The sequence below is a fragment of the Pristis pectinata genome, chromosome 11 (assembly GCF_009764475.1).
Source record: "Pristis pectinata isolate sPriPec2 chromosome 11, sPriPec2.1.pri, whole genome shotgun sequence".
NCBI classification, from domain to species: domain Eukaryota; kingdom Metazoa; phylum Chordata; class Chondrichthyes; order Rhinopristiformes; family Pristidae; genus Pristis; species Pristis pectinata.
In genome coordinates, this window is record NC_067415.1 from 87,432,188 (window position 1) to 87,448,331 (window position 16,144).

The 16,144-nt window shown below is 53.9% G+C and overlaps 2 protein-coding genes across 3 annotated transcripts in view; one reads left to right on the forward strand and one right to left on the reverse strand.

Moving 5' to 3' along the window:
• Window positions 1-2,447, forward strand: part of LOC127575861 (collagen alpha-2(IV) chain-like) — a 110,027-nt gene extending 107,580 nt beyond the window's left edge. Inside the window, exon 48 of the mRNA XM_052026060.1 lies at window positions 833-2,447. Within this exon, the coding sequence (XP_051882020.1) occupies window positions 833-1,093 (261 nt within the window). The 3' untranslated portion in view covers window positions 1,094-2,447. The remainder of the gene's footprint in view (window positions 1-832) is intronic.
• Window positions 2,448-2,588: 141 nt separating this feature from the next.
• On the reverse strand, window positions 2,589-15,307 carry rab20 (RAB20, member RAS oncogene family). 2 transcript variants are annotated; one of them, XM_052026069.1, is made up of 2 exons: window positions 15,115-15,307; window positions 2,589-4,683 (listed from the first exon to the last, which is right to left on the reverse strand). In XM_052026069.1, exons 1-2 carry the CDS (start codon window positions 15,161-15,163, stop codon window positions 4,193-4,195), a joined length of 540 nt encoding a protein of 179 aa, XP_051882029.1. In that variant the 5' UTR covers window positions 15,164-15,307; the 3' UTR covers window positions 2,589-4,192. The 2 variants fall into 2 exon arrangements, with proteins under 2 accessions (XP_051882029.1, XP_051882028.1); XM_052026068.1 differs by having other exon boundaries at window positions 2,594-4,683; window positions 14,992-15,307.
• Between the last annotated feature and the right edge of the window lie 837 nt (window positions 15,308-16,144).

Here is a 16,144-nt window from a genome sequence, read left to right on the forward strand (position 1 = left end):
CCTCTGTTCCCTGATCTATCAAATATTTATCCACCTCCACTTTAAATACTTCTAATGATCCAGCTGCCCCCACCCTCAGGGCAGAGAATTCCACAGATTCACCACCCGGTGGGAGAAGACATTTCCACAAACCTGTTTTAAATGACTGGCCCCTTATCTCCCCCGGTGAAGCATCCCAACATCTAACCTGTCAACCTGCCTTAGTATCTTGTTTGAATAAGGTCACTCTTCATTCCTCTAAACTCCAACCTGTCCAGCCTTGCTGGGTAGGACATCCCTCTTATCCCAGGAATTACCCAGGTGATCCCTGCCGGACTGCCTCCAATGTCACGGTATCCTTTATTAGGTCAGGGACCAGAACTGTGCAGAGTCTCCCGGTGTGATCTCACCAACACCCTGCACAATTGGAACATAACCTCCCTGTCCTTAACCCCACCCCCGTGCAGTAATGCTGGTGGCCTTCTTAACGACTTCCTGGGTCTGCAGCTAACGTTTTGTGATTGGTTTACCAGAACACCGCCATCCCTCCGAACTTCACTCATTCAAAACCCCTTCTGATTTGAAGGCCTCCAGAGAACCACCTCTTGACCTTCTCTGCAGGGAAGAGTTACAGCTAATCCCTGCCCTCCCGAACTGCAGCTCCACCTCACTGGTGCCTGGTGATATTCCCTGCCAACAGCACCAGGGAATCTCCCTCCTGAAGCAGGAGCAACATTCCCAGGATTAACCCCGTCTATGCCAGTCTTGCTCTGACCGTTGATGCTGGGTCACCCACAGGGGCCGGTGTGTCGGTGTGGGTTTGTTTCTGACCTCTCTGTACCTTTCTCCCCAGCACACGGGCGCAGGCAGTGAGGGGGGCGGTCAGTCGCTGGTGTCACCTGGGAGCTGCCTGGAGGATTTCCGCACCACCCCCTTCGTGGAGTGTAACGGTGCCCGGGGAACCTGCCACTACTTCGCCAACAAGCACAGTTTCTGGCTCTCCACCATCGATCCCGAGCAGCAGTTCGAGGCGCGGCCGGTGGCTGACACGCTGAAGGCTGGGCAGCTACTGACGCGGGTGGGACGGTGCCAGGTCTGCATGAAGAACTTGTAACGGCTCCTCAGTGAACCACCGCCAGCTGCCCAGCTCCACTGCCAGAAGTCACCCGGCACTGCACCCTGGTGGGACAGTCCCAACCCACCACCCACCCCTCTGAGCCGCCGCCGCTTGCTCGTCGGCGCTAACCGGTGCCCGCGGACTGTCCGCTCACACTGAACACTGACACTGCGCCCCGCATCCCCTCCTCACACCCTGATCCTGGGGCCCAGGAACCCGGCCCAGAAACCTCAACTCCCATCCCAGGGCGAGGCTCCTCACTCCAGGCTGAAGGAGCGCCACACTGCCCGAGGAGGAACTGAGGGAGTGTCACACTGGGAGGGGCGGTACTGAAGGAGGGTCACACTGTGGGAAGGGCGATTACTGAGGGAGGATCACACTGGGAGGGGTGGTACTGAGGGAGGGTCACACTGAGGGACTGTGGGAGGGGTGGTGCCGAGGGTACCAAGCTCCACGTCACTGGAGATTATGCCTTTCACATAGAGTTAAACCATCCATCTGTTGCACAATGTTCAGAGGCATGAACGTGATCCTGGCTAACATTACATTCCCAACCAAAACCAATCATTAGATTCCGTTTCCTCTCTGGGCAGCTGAGTGGGGAGAGGGAGTGTTCACTTTGCCTGCAGAAATGTGTTACTGCAAATCAACCCTACCGGCTACACTGCATTGTCGAATGATGCAAATGGTGCTATGTAAATTCCCCCGGGCTCTTTTACCATGCAACTCCGTGTTTGTACTTGAATCTGTGTGGGTTACTGGCTGCTTTAATATGCTCAGTGCTACATATCTCGCCACTAACTTATGTTTGATAAATGATTTGCTATTCGGCAAGAGGCACTACTGTGTAACACTGACAGATGAAAGGCTCAACATCGTCACAGGTGTTGCAGGAAGTTACCGAACACAGTGCAAAAATAGGGAAGCAATGTGTCCTGTAGCAGGTGTTAAATCTGCACTGTGCCAGTGTATGGCACCAATAGTGGGCACTGCTGCACTGTGCCAGTGTAGTGGGCACTGCTGCACCGTGCATCTGAAAGTTGTTTCACTGGAAGTGAATTTCAGAAGTGGCCCAATGCCCCCGACGATGGAGAACGAGCTGCCTGCTCGGTTTCTACCCACCTGCAGTGAAGGATTTACTGCAGCTGACTCTGCAATGTTAGACAGCAAAGTTACACAACCAGTTGTCTTCCAATAGAACACTAGGGCATAACACAACAGAAAGCATGCTTGTTCAAACTGCAATTAACCTGTACAAATGCTCCCTTTTCATATGTACTGTAAGACGTGAAGCTCTTAATCGATGTAATTATCCAGATTAAAAGTATTTTAGAGAAACAAAGGACTGCAGATGCTGGAATCCAGATGAAAAAAACAACTCAGCAGGCCAGGCAGCATCCGTGGAGAAAAACATTCAATGTTTCGGGTCAGGACCCTTCTTCAGGACTGAAGATAGGAAAAGGGGAAGCCCAGTATATAGGAGGGAAAAGCAGAGCAGTGATAGGTGGACAAAAGAGGGGAGGTGGGATGGGCACAAGGTGGTGATAGGTGGAGGAGGGGAGAGCAGATCCACCAGGGATCTGGTTAAAAAGTATTTTACCAGAAGTAACTCTTTAATGTGGTTTTAACACTCGTCTCTACTTGTAAATAGTGCCACACCTTGGGGTTTTTCTTGATCCTACTCACCAAGGACCTCTCATGCCCACTTCTAGCTCTCCTAAATCCATTCTTAAGCTCCCTCCTGGCTACCTTGTAACTCCAAAGCCCTGTCTGATCCTTGCCTTCTAAACCTCAGGTAAGCTTCTTTCTTCTTCTTGACAAGATATTCTATGTCTCTTGTCAACCATGGTTCCTGTTGCCAGGTTTAAGATTTTAGAATTTTATTTCAAGCCATGGTCAGTAAGGCAAGTGTTGAATTACATCCAGCAGCGTTTCTGGCACTGATTCAGGGCAACAAGGGGCCAGGTGATTTGGCTTAGACTGCTGACTGCTGAATGGTTTCAAATGCACTGGGAACCCCTGTGACAATTGACAGAAGAGCAGAAATAGAGAGCTGTGGTAAATACCAGTTACCTCACAAAACGTTATCTCTGTTGAAGGAATGCGCACAAACCGCTTTCAGGTAGTGTATTGTTTGACACACCAAGGTCAGACACCGGTGAATTCAACAGTGAATTTAAAGTTCATGTCTGGTAACAGTGGCATTTAAAATATTATTCAGGGAAGTGTTGGCAATCAATTAGGAAACAACTTAATCACATTAATGGCCTCACATTACAAGTTGTGTTTACATTCAGTTTAAAAATTAAATTAAAGCAAGATGTTTTGATAAATTATAATCTGATCATGCGCACAGTGCAGTTTCAGCCCCACCGTGAGCAGGGTGGCACAATCAGGTTGGTGTTCACAACATCCTCGGGGCAGCAGTTGCCTGTCACATGAACCTCTGACACCAGTGACTGGGAATTCAGTGCTGGCTACAGGGGACCATGAATGGGAGACTCACTTCCACCGGGTCCAAAACACAGGGTGAAGTCTAGAGCGACAATGTTCCCAAGCGATCCAGCACTTGGTGCATCAACCACCAACATCCTGCCTGGTATTCCAGCAGGCAGTGGCCCCAGGGGACATGTGTCCTTTAGACACAGTGGCCTGGATCATGTATGTTCCCAGTTACAGTGGTTCGGGGACGGAAGGGGTCTCCTAGTCCGGAGCGGGGCTGCGATGCCCACTCTAGAACGCAGTGCCCATCTGCTCACGTGTGTTCTAGAACAACGGCCCGGGCCACCTGGGATCTGGAACACATGGGTCCCTGTCCGTGAGCCCGAGAACAGCCCGGCCTAGGTGGCGCAAGTTCTAGAACACCCCATCACACACACACACACGTGTGTGTGCTCTAGGGCACTGCCCCAGGACATCCATGTTCCAGAACACCACACACACGTGCTCTAGGACACTGCCCCGGGATGTCCATGTTCTAGAACGCAGTGGTGTGACTCCATTGGTTCCACAAGGAAACCACGCTGTGGCCTCGTCCTCTGTGCGGGACCATCCCGCACGCAGTCTCCCCGCACCGCCGGACAGGGACAGGGTGTTCTAGGTGCAGCAGGTCGCCCGGGACTGCTCCGGTTTGGCGCTGTGCCTCAGGTCCACAGTCTGGGACGGCTCCTTTGGTTTGCTTGCCATTCCAGACACCACCGTCTCCAGGACAGTCTCGAAGAGCAGGTCCACATTGTGGCCGGACTTGGCGCTGGTTTCGAAGCACATGGTGTGGGCAGGAGGCAGCGCCCCCTCCTCCAGCATGCGGTACCTGAGCAGCTGGTTGTACAGGTGGATAGCGTCCTCCCTCCTCACCTGCCTCTGTGCTCGGGGGCACGCCTCCCCCTCCGCCTGCGCGCACTCCTCTGTCAGGTCCCACTTGTTGCCGGCCACGGCAAAGATGCAGCCGGGCAGCGCCGAGTCGGTGAGCGCCAGGAAGCGGTCCTCCAGCTCCCAGAGACTCTGCCGGTTCGTCACGTCATAGGTCAGGATGACGGCAGCTGCACCCCTGCAGTACATGGAGCCCAGCCCGTGGAACTGCTCCCGGCCTGGGGGGGAGAGAGAGCGGCAGACATCAGCCCACACTCCGGGACCTGGGTACCCCCGACCCCACCCGCCCCCGGACACAGGGAGGGGAGGGGGTCCGCGGCCTCTGCCACTTCCATCCAGCTGCTGGAGCTGCAGCTCCTCCAACAGCATCGAGCTCCACCCCACAGCCCAACGAGCACCCCTGGACCTGACCTCAGCGGTGAATCACCGCGCAGCTTCCACACACAGCAACAGACAGGTTGCAAACCGGGACATGGAGTCATACAGCAGGGAAACAGGCACCCAGGTCCACACCAACTAGTGGGCACCCATCCGTATTAGTCCCACCTCCCAAAACGTGGGCCACAGCCTTCTGTGCCTGGGCAATTCAAGTGCCTGAACATGTAGATACTTCTTGAACACTGCAATGGGTGCAAATATCAGCAACCTGTCCTGCTCCAATCACAATGACACTACGAGCAAGGAAGCTCACCAGCACCTCTACTTCCTCAGGAGGCTGAAGAAATTTGGCATGTCCCCATCAACCCTCACCAATTTTTATCGATGCACCACAGAAAGCATCCTCTCCAGATGCATCCCAGCTCGGGACGGCAAGAAACTGCAGAGAGATGTGGACACAGCCCAGCGCATCACGGAAACCAGCCTCCCCTCCATGGACTCTGTCTACACTTCCTGCTGCCTCAGTAAAGCAGCCGACGTAATCAAAGATCCCACCCACCACAGATATTCTCTCTTCTCTCCTCTCCCATCAGGCAGAAGGTACAAAAGCCTGAAAGCACATACCAAAGGCTCAAGGACAGCTTCTATCCCACTATTTTAAGACTCCTGAACGGACCTCTCATTGACTAAAGGATGAATTCTTGACATCACAATCTACCTTATCACGGCCCCTGCACTCGATTTGTCTCCCTGCATTGCACTCTCTCTGTAACTGCAACACTAGATTCTGCATTTTCCCCCCTTTTGTACTACCTCAAAGTAGTTATGTACGGAATGATCCGTCAGGATGACACGCAAACAAAAGCTTTTCACTGTATCTTGATACATGTGACCATGATAAACAAATACCAATACCAGTGACTCTGCTTCCCCCACTCTCTCCAGCAGTGCATTCCAGGTACTCACCACTCTCTGGGTGAAGAAGGCCCCCCTCAGATCCCCTCTAAACTTCTTACCCCTTACCCTAAATCTATAGCTTTATCTACCTCTGACAAGGGGAATGTTTGCCACAGTCTACCCTAATTAACCCCTCATAATGTTATGTATCTCAGCAGGTCCTCTCCTAAACCCCTCTACTCCAGAGGGGACAGACCCAGCCTCTCCAGTCTCTCCTCAGGCATCCCAGGCAACACCCTGGTGAACCCGGAGACGCAATAGAGCATAAATGCTGAAATCTGGAGCAACACACAAAATGCTGGAGGAACTTGGTGGGTCAGGCAGCATCTGTGGAGGGAAATGGAAGGTCAGCGTTTTGGGTCGAGACCCTTCATCAGGAGCCGCTGAGTTCCTCCAGTGCTTTTCCTGTTGATCCAGGTGAATCTGCTGAAAGAGCTTAGTGGAGGGAAAGGGTTGGTCAAGAGGTTGCCACGGAGCTGGGTATAGGTCTAATTTGGATGGGGACATGCACATGGAATCCTGGAGCGGAGCAGAGGGATCCCTCAAAGGAGGTGCCATGAACATAGTTATGGAGCAAACTGTATAAGAGGTTGTGGCACCAGGTGAAGGACTTGGTCAGATCAGCTGGTGCACCGCATGTGGCATCACACTGCTCAGCAGGAGATTACGGCACCAATGGAAACCGAGGGGAGAGGGATTCCCACGGACGTTCTGGTGGGGAGGGGTGGCGAGGCAGAGGGTGTGAAAGGCATGTAGGGTGTTGGGAGTTCTCCCCTCTCCTGGGTGGGGGGGGTGGGGTCTGGTGTTTGTCACGGACTCCCAGTGTTCAGCCTGCATGGGCGAGGGAGTGGGAGGTCTGAGCTCCCTCCAACGGAATCCCCCAGCCCCCGAGGGGACTGCTTCCTCCATCGCAATGACAACTACCATTTATATAACACCATAGAGGGGCTGAAGTGTAGGGGTTTGGGGAGAGGGAGCTCCAGAGCTCAGGAAGTGGAGAATAGCAAGGGGCTGGAACGGTGGAGATCAGAGGGGGTGTGGGGCTTGGAGCTGAAGGAGGATGTGAAGGGACTGAACCCCATGGTGGGGGTGTTGCCACGCTGGGAGCCAGGGTGGGTCAGGAGGACAGGACATCACCAAGCCTCTCAGGAACCCCTGTCCCACCGTCCCAGAGCCAGTGAGCTTGTCCTTGCTGCTGGTGTGACAACTGTGCCAAGGAACCATGTCCACACACCTCAGCATCACCTCCTTTAGCACCGGTGCTCTGTGGTTGGGTGTGTGGGTCACTTACTCATGGACATCAGCGCTCACAGTCCGACACACACTCACTGTACAGAGTGCACTTCCAAATGACAGCTGACTGGGGCTGAAGCCCAAGAATACAAACTCCACACAGTCAGAAGGTCCAAGAGGTCACTGTTTGTACCTCCTCCTAGTGAATGTTCCCCAACTGTGCTGCCACATCCAGGAGATGTTTGAGGATCTACGTGGAGCCAGTGAAACTCCAGCCTACCTGTCGAATGCCAAATCTGTCCCCTCCTCACACAACCCACGAGAAGGCTTTCTCCAACAGTGTTAGACATTGCACTAAAGAGAGCTTTACCACAAAGGTATTCTGGTCCTCGGTTCAATTCCTGTTTTTACAGAGTTGGAAATAAAGAGAACCATAGACAGAGGAGCCGTGCTGACCATGAGATTCTCCACACGAGAGCCGGCAGAGGCTGGAATCTGGAGCAACACACAAACTGCTGGAGGTACTCAGCGGGTCAGACAGCGTCTGTGGAGGGAAATGGACAGTCGATGTTTTGGGTCTTGACCTGAAATGTTGACTGTCCATTTCCATTCAGAGAGTTCTCCATTAGTCCCACTCCCCTACTCCCTCCCACAGCCCTTCCATTACTCCCCCAGTTCCCTTTGGAAAGTTCCCATTGAATCCCCTCCCACTGCCCTTTCAGGCAGCATGTTCCAGATCACAGCAACTCGCTGTGTGAAAACACTCCCCTCTGGTCCTTCTACCCTTCATTCCATCTCCTCTGGTCACCAACTCTCCTGCCCCAGGAACAGTTTCTTCAGCAAAACCCCTCCTGGTTTTGAACACCTCCATTAAATCTCCCCTTAACCTTCCCTGTTCCAGGGAGATGTGCCCCAGTTTCTCCAGTCTCCCTGTTGTACTGAAGTTCCTCACTCTGAGGCTGCTCCAGTAAACCTCCTCCGCACCCTCCCTGAGTCTGGGACCTCTCCCTGCCATGGGTGCTCTGAACTGGACACACATTTCCAACTGGGGCTTGATAAAGTCTGCGTCCCTGTAAATCACCATCCTGGCTTTTACTCGGCATTGACTTTCAGGCCCGGGACTGGGACATCCAAATCTTTGTCCTCAATGACGCACAGCTAGTTTGTACTTTTGTTAAGTTTGTAAACTGTAGCCAGTGACGTTTACAGTTCAGTGTAACCTTAAACTGTGTCCACACAAACAGCTAGATCTCAACCACTCCCAGTCACCTGATCTCCAGGTTTAACTGGGCCGTCCAGCCCCAGAAACAATGAGTTTAGTGCCTTTATTTAAATACCTGTGGAAGTCTTGTGCAAGATTGGAAGGAGAATTTCACCAGACCAGAGGGAACAAGTCGAAGATTGTCCTGCCAAACTTGTGCAAAGTTCTATGGCACCTCAGCTTGCTCAGTGTTCCTTATCCAAAGAAACGAGGACGGGCTGTTCAGCCCATCAGGTCCAATTCTGGGCAGCGGAGTGGTAACAGCAGGTAGTGCCGCTACCTGACAGCACCAGGGACCCGGGTTCAATCCTGACCTGTGGTGCTACCTGTGTGGAGTTTGCATGTTCTCCCTGTGACCACATGGGCCAACCCCCACCAACCCCACCACCCACCCCCCCACCCACAAGTGCTCTGGTTCCCTCCCACATCATGAAGATGTGCGGGTCAGTGGGTTAATTGGCCGCTGTAAATTGCCCCTAGTACGTAGGGTGGGGGTAGAATCTGAGGGAGCTGGTGGGAATGTGGGGATTGGGGTAAAAGGGACAGCATGAACAGTGGGCTGAAGGGCCTGTTTCTATATTGTAGGACTCTCGGGCACTGCCATGCAATGAGGTCTGTACCAGCACCACCTCCCCACCCCATTTCCCAACCACAATCGCGGGACTAGTCCAGCAATCCCAGATCTGGCATTTCACATGGATCCCCAGCCTGGTCATGTGACTGTACCGGAGAAGGTGCAGAGGAGATTCAGGGTTTAGCCAAGGAACGATTGGAGAGGCTTGGGTTATTGTCCTGGTAACAGAGGAAGGGGAGATCCAACTCCGGTGTGTGACATTATGAGGGTTCTACATACAGGAAGAAAATAAGGCCTCAAAACGCAGAGGCACAAAGCAATTAGTAGAAGGATTCGAAGGGAGATGAGGAGAAGCGTTTTCACCCCAAGGGTGGCGGCACCTGGAACTTGCTCGCTGAGGGGTTGGGTGACAGAAACATTCTCTACGTTTCAACAGAACACGTGAAGATTCATGACCTGCAGGGCTGGGAGTGAGATTAGACTGTTCCTTTTCATCCAACACCAACATGATGGGCCACATGGCCTCCCTTTACATAATTAATTTTCAATTATTCTATGAACAGCCTTGTCGGAGAAAGATCCAGCTTCCCACTGTGATCCAGGGTCACCCCGACATGTCCTGGCACTTATTTTAAGGTTCTCGAGGTGAAGGTGATTGGAAACACCTTGTGCTCTCTCTGTCGACACAGAGAACGTGGCATTGGGTGCCTGTACAGGAGGGACTCTCCCACGTAGGGACTAGATGACCTGTTGGGTTGGCCGTAGGGACAGGTGGGTCCAGTTCCTTCACGGTAATGGACCAACACCATGTGCCAGCTCTGTGGCACGGAGTGACTGAGTCACTAGGAGAGAGGGACTGTGTTCCTGGGAATCGTGGCACTGGGCAGTGATAGCTCCAGGGATACTCACACTATGGGGTGCACCGGCCCCACTGAATGAGACCACAGGTCGGGTGGGCTCTGGGCCACTCCCAGCCACCGATGGCTACAGTTCCATTACTGGAGGAGAGGGGACAACCTGAGAGGAGAGCACAAGAAGGCACAGCCCTCTTCAGAGCTGGGGTGGTGATCATGGCACAGTTACAGGCGGATCCAAGGATGCCCCAAGTGAAAGGGCAGAGAGGGAGGTGAGCAGTAAAACCTCCCCAGGACAGGGGGGGGGGTTGGTGGGGGGGGGAAGCAGGGGCTGGTGCAGGGGGGTGGGGAAGAGCAGGGGCAGGGGAGCTGGACCCTATGTGGTGGGGGGGGGGGGGGCGTGGGGAGAAGCTGGGCCCAATGCTGCCTCTGTCAGAGTTCACAGAAAGGTGGCACAATGCAAAGCCAAGCACCATGGAATAATCTGCTGGTGCTGAAGGACAGGCGATGACCCAGGGATCAATACAATGCAGCTCTGTGACATCAGGGACACTTCTCTGCAATACAGTGGGTGAGTTCAGAGACTCAGGGTGTCCTAGTGACACTCTGGACATGGTGGTGATAATGGGCCACCTCAGCATGCTGGGGGAGATGGACTCCCTGCCCACTTTGAGCAGAATGTATCCTGTTATCCCTTGGGCAGCACCTTCCTCCCAACCCATGGCAAAGCTCAGAGCCCCCAGTGACAACCAGTGCAGCAGAGTCATGGGTGAAGTGATTTGGGACTCGTAAGAAGGTCACGGGACAAGTTCTCCAGTTAAGTCTGGCCAGAGTTTTACTGAATTACATCTCTCACTTCTGCATTCCTGCCCTGAGATCTCACTTGCTTCCTGCCCATTGATTCCCAAAGTCTGGGTTCCTGTGCCCCAGCTTCCCTCTGGCACTGACTTTGGGGGGGGGGGGGGGGGGGGTGCGGGGTGGTGATTGTAATTTCCAGCAACAAGCCGCGTGGGAACAGGAGTCTTGTGAGGATGTTGTAACAAGCTGCTGGCAAATAAAACAGTCCCAGTCAGGTCTTGTGACCAGTGCAGAGGTGGAGAAACAGCTTTAAAACAATCTGTGGCTTCAGTCTCCAACAGACAGAACATTGCACAATTAGCATTTCCGTCATGAGTCAAAACAGAATCAGAAGCATTTACACAAAGAGGCACTGGACTTGTGTGTGAGCAGTGGAGTGTCTCATGGACTCACGGTACAGTAAAAGGAAACTTCCTTAGTCAGTCCTGTCAGGAAAAGGCCAGAGCTCATTTTACTGGTTTCCCATTGCTGCCAACTCTGTCTCACAGCCACCGGGGATTTAATCAAACACACAGCCCCAGAGAATAATTACTCCGCTACCCAATCACTGGGAGTGAATGGGCTTCAGTGGGCAGCGGCACCAAGTAAACCGCTCCCAACCCACGCACTGCATCCCGTAATCAGTCCAGTGTTCAAGAGCACAACTCAGAACAAGCTGTGACTACAGTCAAAGTGTTGACTGTAGAAGGAGGAAGGTTTTGCTGTTAGGATCCGCCACCCTCCCAAGCACCACACAGCTGCTTCCAAAATGTAACCTCCAAGGTCAGCAAAAGTGACAGTCAATTCCTGGAATGGTACAGTGCAGAAGAGATACTGTGCTGAGAGTCTGGAGACAGAGAAGGCATTTCCTCTGGTGGGGAAGTCCACAACAAAAATGTGAGCCAGAGATAAGCCATCAAAATGGTCTCCCAGTCCCAATTATCCAGCATTCAAGTCTCTGGTGCGGGGTTTGAACTCAGGACCTTCTGATGAAGCCCAATGTCCCACCACTCCTCTTCCACTGGCAGGGTACCTCAGGGTTGCGGAAGAGTTACCTTCCACTATAGACGTGTGGATTTGAGCTGGCTGAAAGGTCCTCTGAGATACACAGACTCTGCCACAAGTGCGGCAGGGCACTTGGTGGGGTGGATTGTGGTAACTGATATGGTCTGTCACCATTTACCCTGAGCTTCTGGGTGCTCCCAAGGACCGGATTCAAGGTTCTCTGTGCCATCCCGAATGTTCCTTCACTTTGAATGTTGATGGGCCAGGAATTCCCAGGAATCACCTTGTTTTCAAGGTGACTCTGAGCCCATCCTTCAACCTGTTCCCGTCCGCCTGGTAATCTGCTCCTGGTTGGAGATCTGGAGAGAGCCACCAACGTGGCCTTGCCCAGGAACCAAACACTGGGGATGCTAGCCCAGGGGAGGACACTGACGGTGGCTCATTTATCCTTCCCCTGGATTTTGTGGTATCTCTCCATGCTGCTGTAGGTAGTCCAGGTCCCCGAAGCATATGGGAGGGCAGGGATCAGTGCTGCCTGATAGACCACAAGCTTATAGACAGTTTGAGGTCTAGTTCTTCAAACAGCCTTTTCCTCAGTTGGACAAAGGCAACAGGGAATTCCCTCACCGGTATCCGCCTTTGCTGAGAGGTGGCTCCCAAGATATCAGGAGTGGTCCCCATTCTTGTTTTGAAGCTGCACTGTCAGAGGGCAGTGTGGGCGTAGCTGGGGCAGTTTGATAGGGAACCTCAGTCTTGAGGACGTTGAACAGGAGTAAGTCAGGAGTAAAACGTCAGGAAGATTGGATCTATGCCCAATCTCTGTTACAAAGTCTGCTCCCAAGACCCGTACTGCATCCTGCCTCAGCACGGAATTGATGGGCTGCAGACCACGTCCGCACTAAGATAATCAATTCCGACAGCAGCAGCACTTCACTGCACCCTGCCACAGAAAGCCTTTCCATGTCACCTCCAGACAGTGGTGCAGTGGTAGAGCCACTGCCTCACAGCTCCGAGGACCTGGGTTCGATCCCAACTTCTACTGCTGTCTGTGTGGAGTTTGCACATTCTCCCCATGACCATGCACATTTCCTCCAGATGCTTCAGTTTCCTCCCACACGTGCTGGGAGGTTAAATGGCCGCTGCAAACTGCCCCATGTAGGTGAGTGTCAAAAGAATTAAAGGGGAATTGATGGGCCTGTGAGAGAGAACAAGTGGCCTGGCCACAAGGAATTAAGGGACTGATCCCTGGGAACCAGCATGGATTGGATGGGCCATGGCTTCCTCCTGTGTTGCTATGTGTAAGATTGTTTACACCCAAGCTCTTGAATCCTCTCCATAAATCTCACCACCTCACTAGGTTACTGCTTCTTAGCCCAACTCTTTGCCCAAGGTTTTAGTCCCCATGTTGTTTGAGGTTAAATTATCTCTGTCACTTTGCTGTGATGCACTCCAGAATGTTTCAGGTGCCACAGGAACACGTTTCAGGTGCCCAATTCACTTCAAGGACGAGCTAAGCACCAAAGACTGCTGCACCTTCCACCTAGCAGTCACCCCCGTCTTGCCTTGTAAAAGTCTGGAATAACCAGTCTGAAAACCAGAGCAACAACAGCTCCCTCCCCAAACTGCCAGAGTAGTTGGTAAGTGACAAGTGACAGAGTGCAGGCGGTCCAGCTCAGTAAATATCCTGATGCTGAGCACACTTCTGACCCAAATGTACACAGAAAACACTCAGCAGGTCAGGCAGCATCTGTGGAGGGAGAAACTGGGTCAATATTTCAGGTTGATGACTCTTCAATGGAGCAGTTTGATAAAAGGTCATTCACCCATGACATTAACTCTGCTTCTCTCTCCACAGCTGCTGCCTGACCTGCTGAATATTTCCAACACTGTTTTTATTTCAGGTTTCCAGCACCTGCAGTATTTTGCATTTGTACAGAGAGGGTTGGATGCTGGTCTGCAAACCCGGAAAACCATGAACACTGACTGGGAATTCTTCACCAGGATTACACGGCTGCAGGAGCTGCAACCACACTCACTCCTGGGCCACCCTTTCAGTACCTCCCCCCACCACCAGTCACTCTCCCTCACCCCCCAACCCCAGTCACTCCCCCAGGAAGAAACGCTTGCATTTCTCTAGCCCTGCTCCTGCACCTGGGGCTTCACAGCCGATGAAATTATTTCACTGTCTGGTCTCGCTGTAGATAATGCAGAGTGCGTAGCTAGCTCCCAAGACAGTACAGTGATAATAACCATGAGCCCTGCTGTAGAGAAACTGGTCAAGGACCATACACTCCCATAGGGTGGAGCTCCCTCTGTATCTGGAACAAGGCAGCCAGGGTGGTCTTACAGGGGATTTACAGGTTTGGTAGAGTAATGATTACATTTGTGGTGAGATCAAAGCTGACAACCTCCCCATCAGGCAATCCCTGGAGAGCCGCTGGGGGTTCCAGAGGAACCCGTGTCCCGGGATCGGGAGGGGAATGGTATCATCAACATTTTGGGTCAAAACCCTCTATCAGGACAGAAGGGGAGGAAAGAGTGTTGAGACAGGAGCCCGAGATGATTGGTGGACTCCCTCCACTCTCATTCCTGATTCAACCCAAAACGTCAACAATGCTTCTCCCCCTGCAGACGCCTGCTCGACCTGCTGAGTCCCTCCAGCTGACTGTGTGTTGTTCCAGATTCCAGCATCAGCAATCTCCTGATCCGTGGGATCTTACACTGTGACAGAGCCCCCAGCAGCTCCTCACTCCCCACACACATCCCCACCTCCCACCCCACACATCCACCCCCCCACACATCCACCCACACACCCATCCCACCTCCCCCCACACCCTCCCCACCTCCCACCTCCCCAAACACACCCACCCCACCTCCCCCAACACACCCTCCCACACACCCACCCCACCTCCTCCCACCCTCCCACACACCCACCCCCACCCTCCCACACCTTCCCACACACCCACCCCCACCCTCCCACACCTTCCCACACACCCTCCCACACACCTACCCCCACACCCTCCCACCCACACCACCTCCCCCACACCCACCCACTTCCCCCCCACCCTCCAACACACCCACCCACTTCCCCCCACCCTCCAACACACCCACCCCCACCCTCCCACACCTTCCCACACACCCTCCCACACACCTACCCCCACACCCTCCCACCCACACCACCTCCCCCACACCCACCCACTTCCCCCCCACCCTCCAACACACCCACCCACTTCCCCCCACCCTCCAACACACCCACCCCACCTCCCCCCCACACATCCCCACCTCCCCCACCACACACCTCCCCCAATAGACCCACCCCCACAACTCCCCCACCCCATATCCCCCACTCTCAACACCCAACACTAACTCCTCCCCGCCACTCACAACCCTGCACTCCACGCACCCACCCCCCGCGCCCACGTCTCACCCGCCGTGTCCCAGATGGAGATACTGTGGTTGCCCCAGTGCTTGAGGTAGAAGGCAGCGCCCACCGTGCTGAGGGTGTCCTGGAAGCGGCGCTCGGTGTAACGCTGCAGCAACGAGCTCTTACCCACGTTCACATCGCCCAGGATCACCACCTTCCCGTCCGGCTTCATCATCCTGCCGCCGGCCGGCCGGCGGGCTCCAAGCGCTCACCCTCCGACTAACTTTCCCTCTGAACCAAGCGGAAACGGGCGGAGAAGTGACACCCGCCCGAGAGCCCGCCCCGGAATAAACTTTCCCCAAACTTCACCACTCGCCGAGTTCCGGACACTCGGCCCACGCAACCCTCCATCTTCTCCCCCCCCCCCCCCCCCCCCCCGTCAGTCTCCCATCCCAGTCCCTCCATCTCCCCCCACCGTCAGTTTCCCCCCCATCTCCCCCCATCCCTGTCCCTCCCTCCATCTGCCCATGTCGCCCATCTAATCCCTGTCTGGGAACCCTGAACAAATAAACTGGCCTCACTAAACATGCTCTGTGCGAAGCCTTGCAATATCTGGCCAAGGTCCAGGCAGAGGTGACCTTTCTACAGGGGTGTGGGCTGCCACACCTCCACAAGCGTCCGCGGTGGTGGTGGTGGTGATGGTGATCCCATGGATTATCTGTATGGTCAGCAGGGTGGGGGCGCATTGGAATGATAGTTGCACATCCAGCCTAGGGATTCTGCTGTGGGGAAGTCACTCCTCAATCACTGAAGTCAAAGAGTTGGTGGGGGGGGGGGGGGGTGCAGCTCCTCGTGGCAGACGTGAAGTACCGGTTAATTAACGTGTACACCTCGCCCATGCTGGGCGAGTGGCTGGCCATCCTCCGGCAGGTCCCACCACTGCTGGTGATTTTCCAGCCAGTTGTTGTCCGGTGACTTCAACTGCATCATTGATGTGGCTGGACAATCGGGTAGTGCCAACAGGGCAGTGGACAGAACCTCCAGACTCCTGATGGGAACGGTTAAAGAGGCCAAGTTGTGCGACACCTTCAGCACCCCTGCAGGTGGAGCACAGCCGCAACACACTTGGACCAGAATGGGCAGCTCCGTACCGTCCCAGATCAACTTCTTCTTCATGTTCGAGCTAGTCACGGTCAGATCCACCGACGTCATGCTG

What these genes read in the sequence shown, in the direction of transcription:
- rab20 (XM_052026068.1), bottom strand. Translation starts at nt 15,163, where the DNA reads ATGATGAAGCCGGACGGGAAGGTGGTGATCCTGGGCGATGTGAACGTG. An exon ending in CTCCATCTGGGACACGGCGG is followed by an intron (nt 4,684 to 14,991) that starts GTGAGACGTGGG and finishes TCTCCCCCCCAG; the next exon opens with GCCGGGAGCAGTTCCACGGG.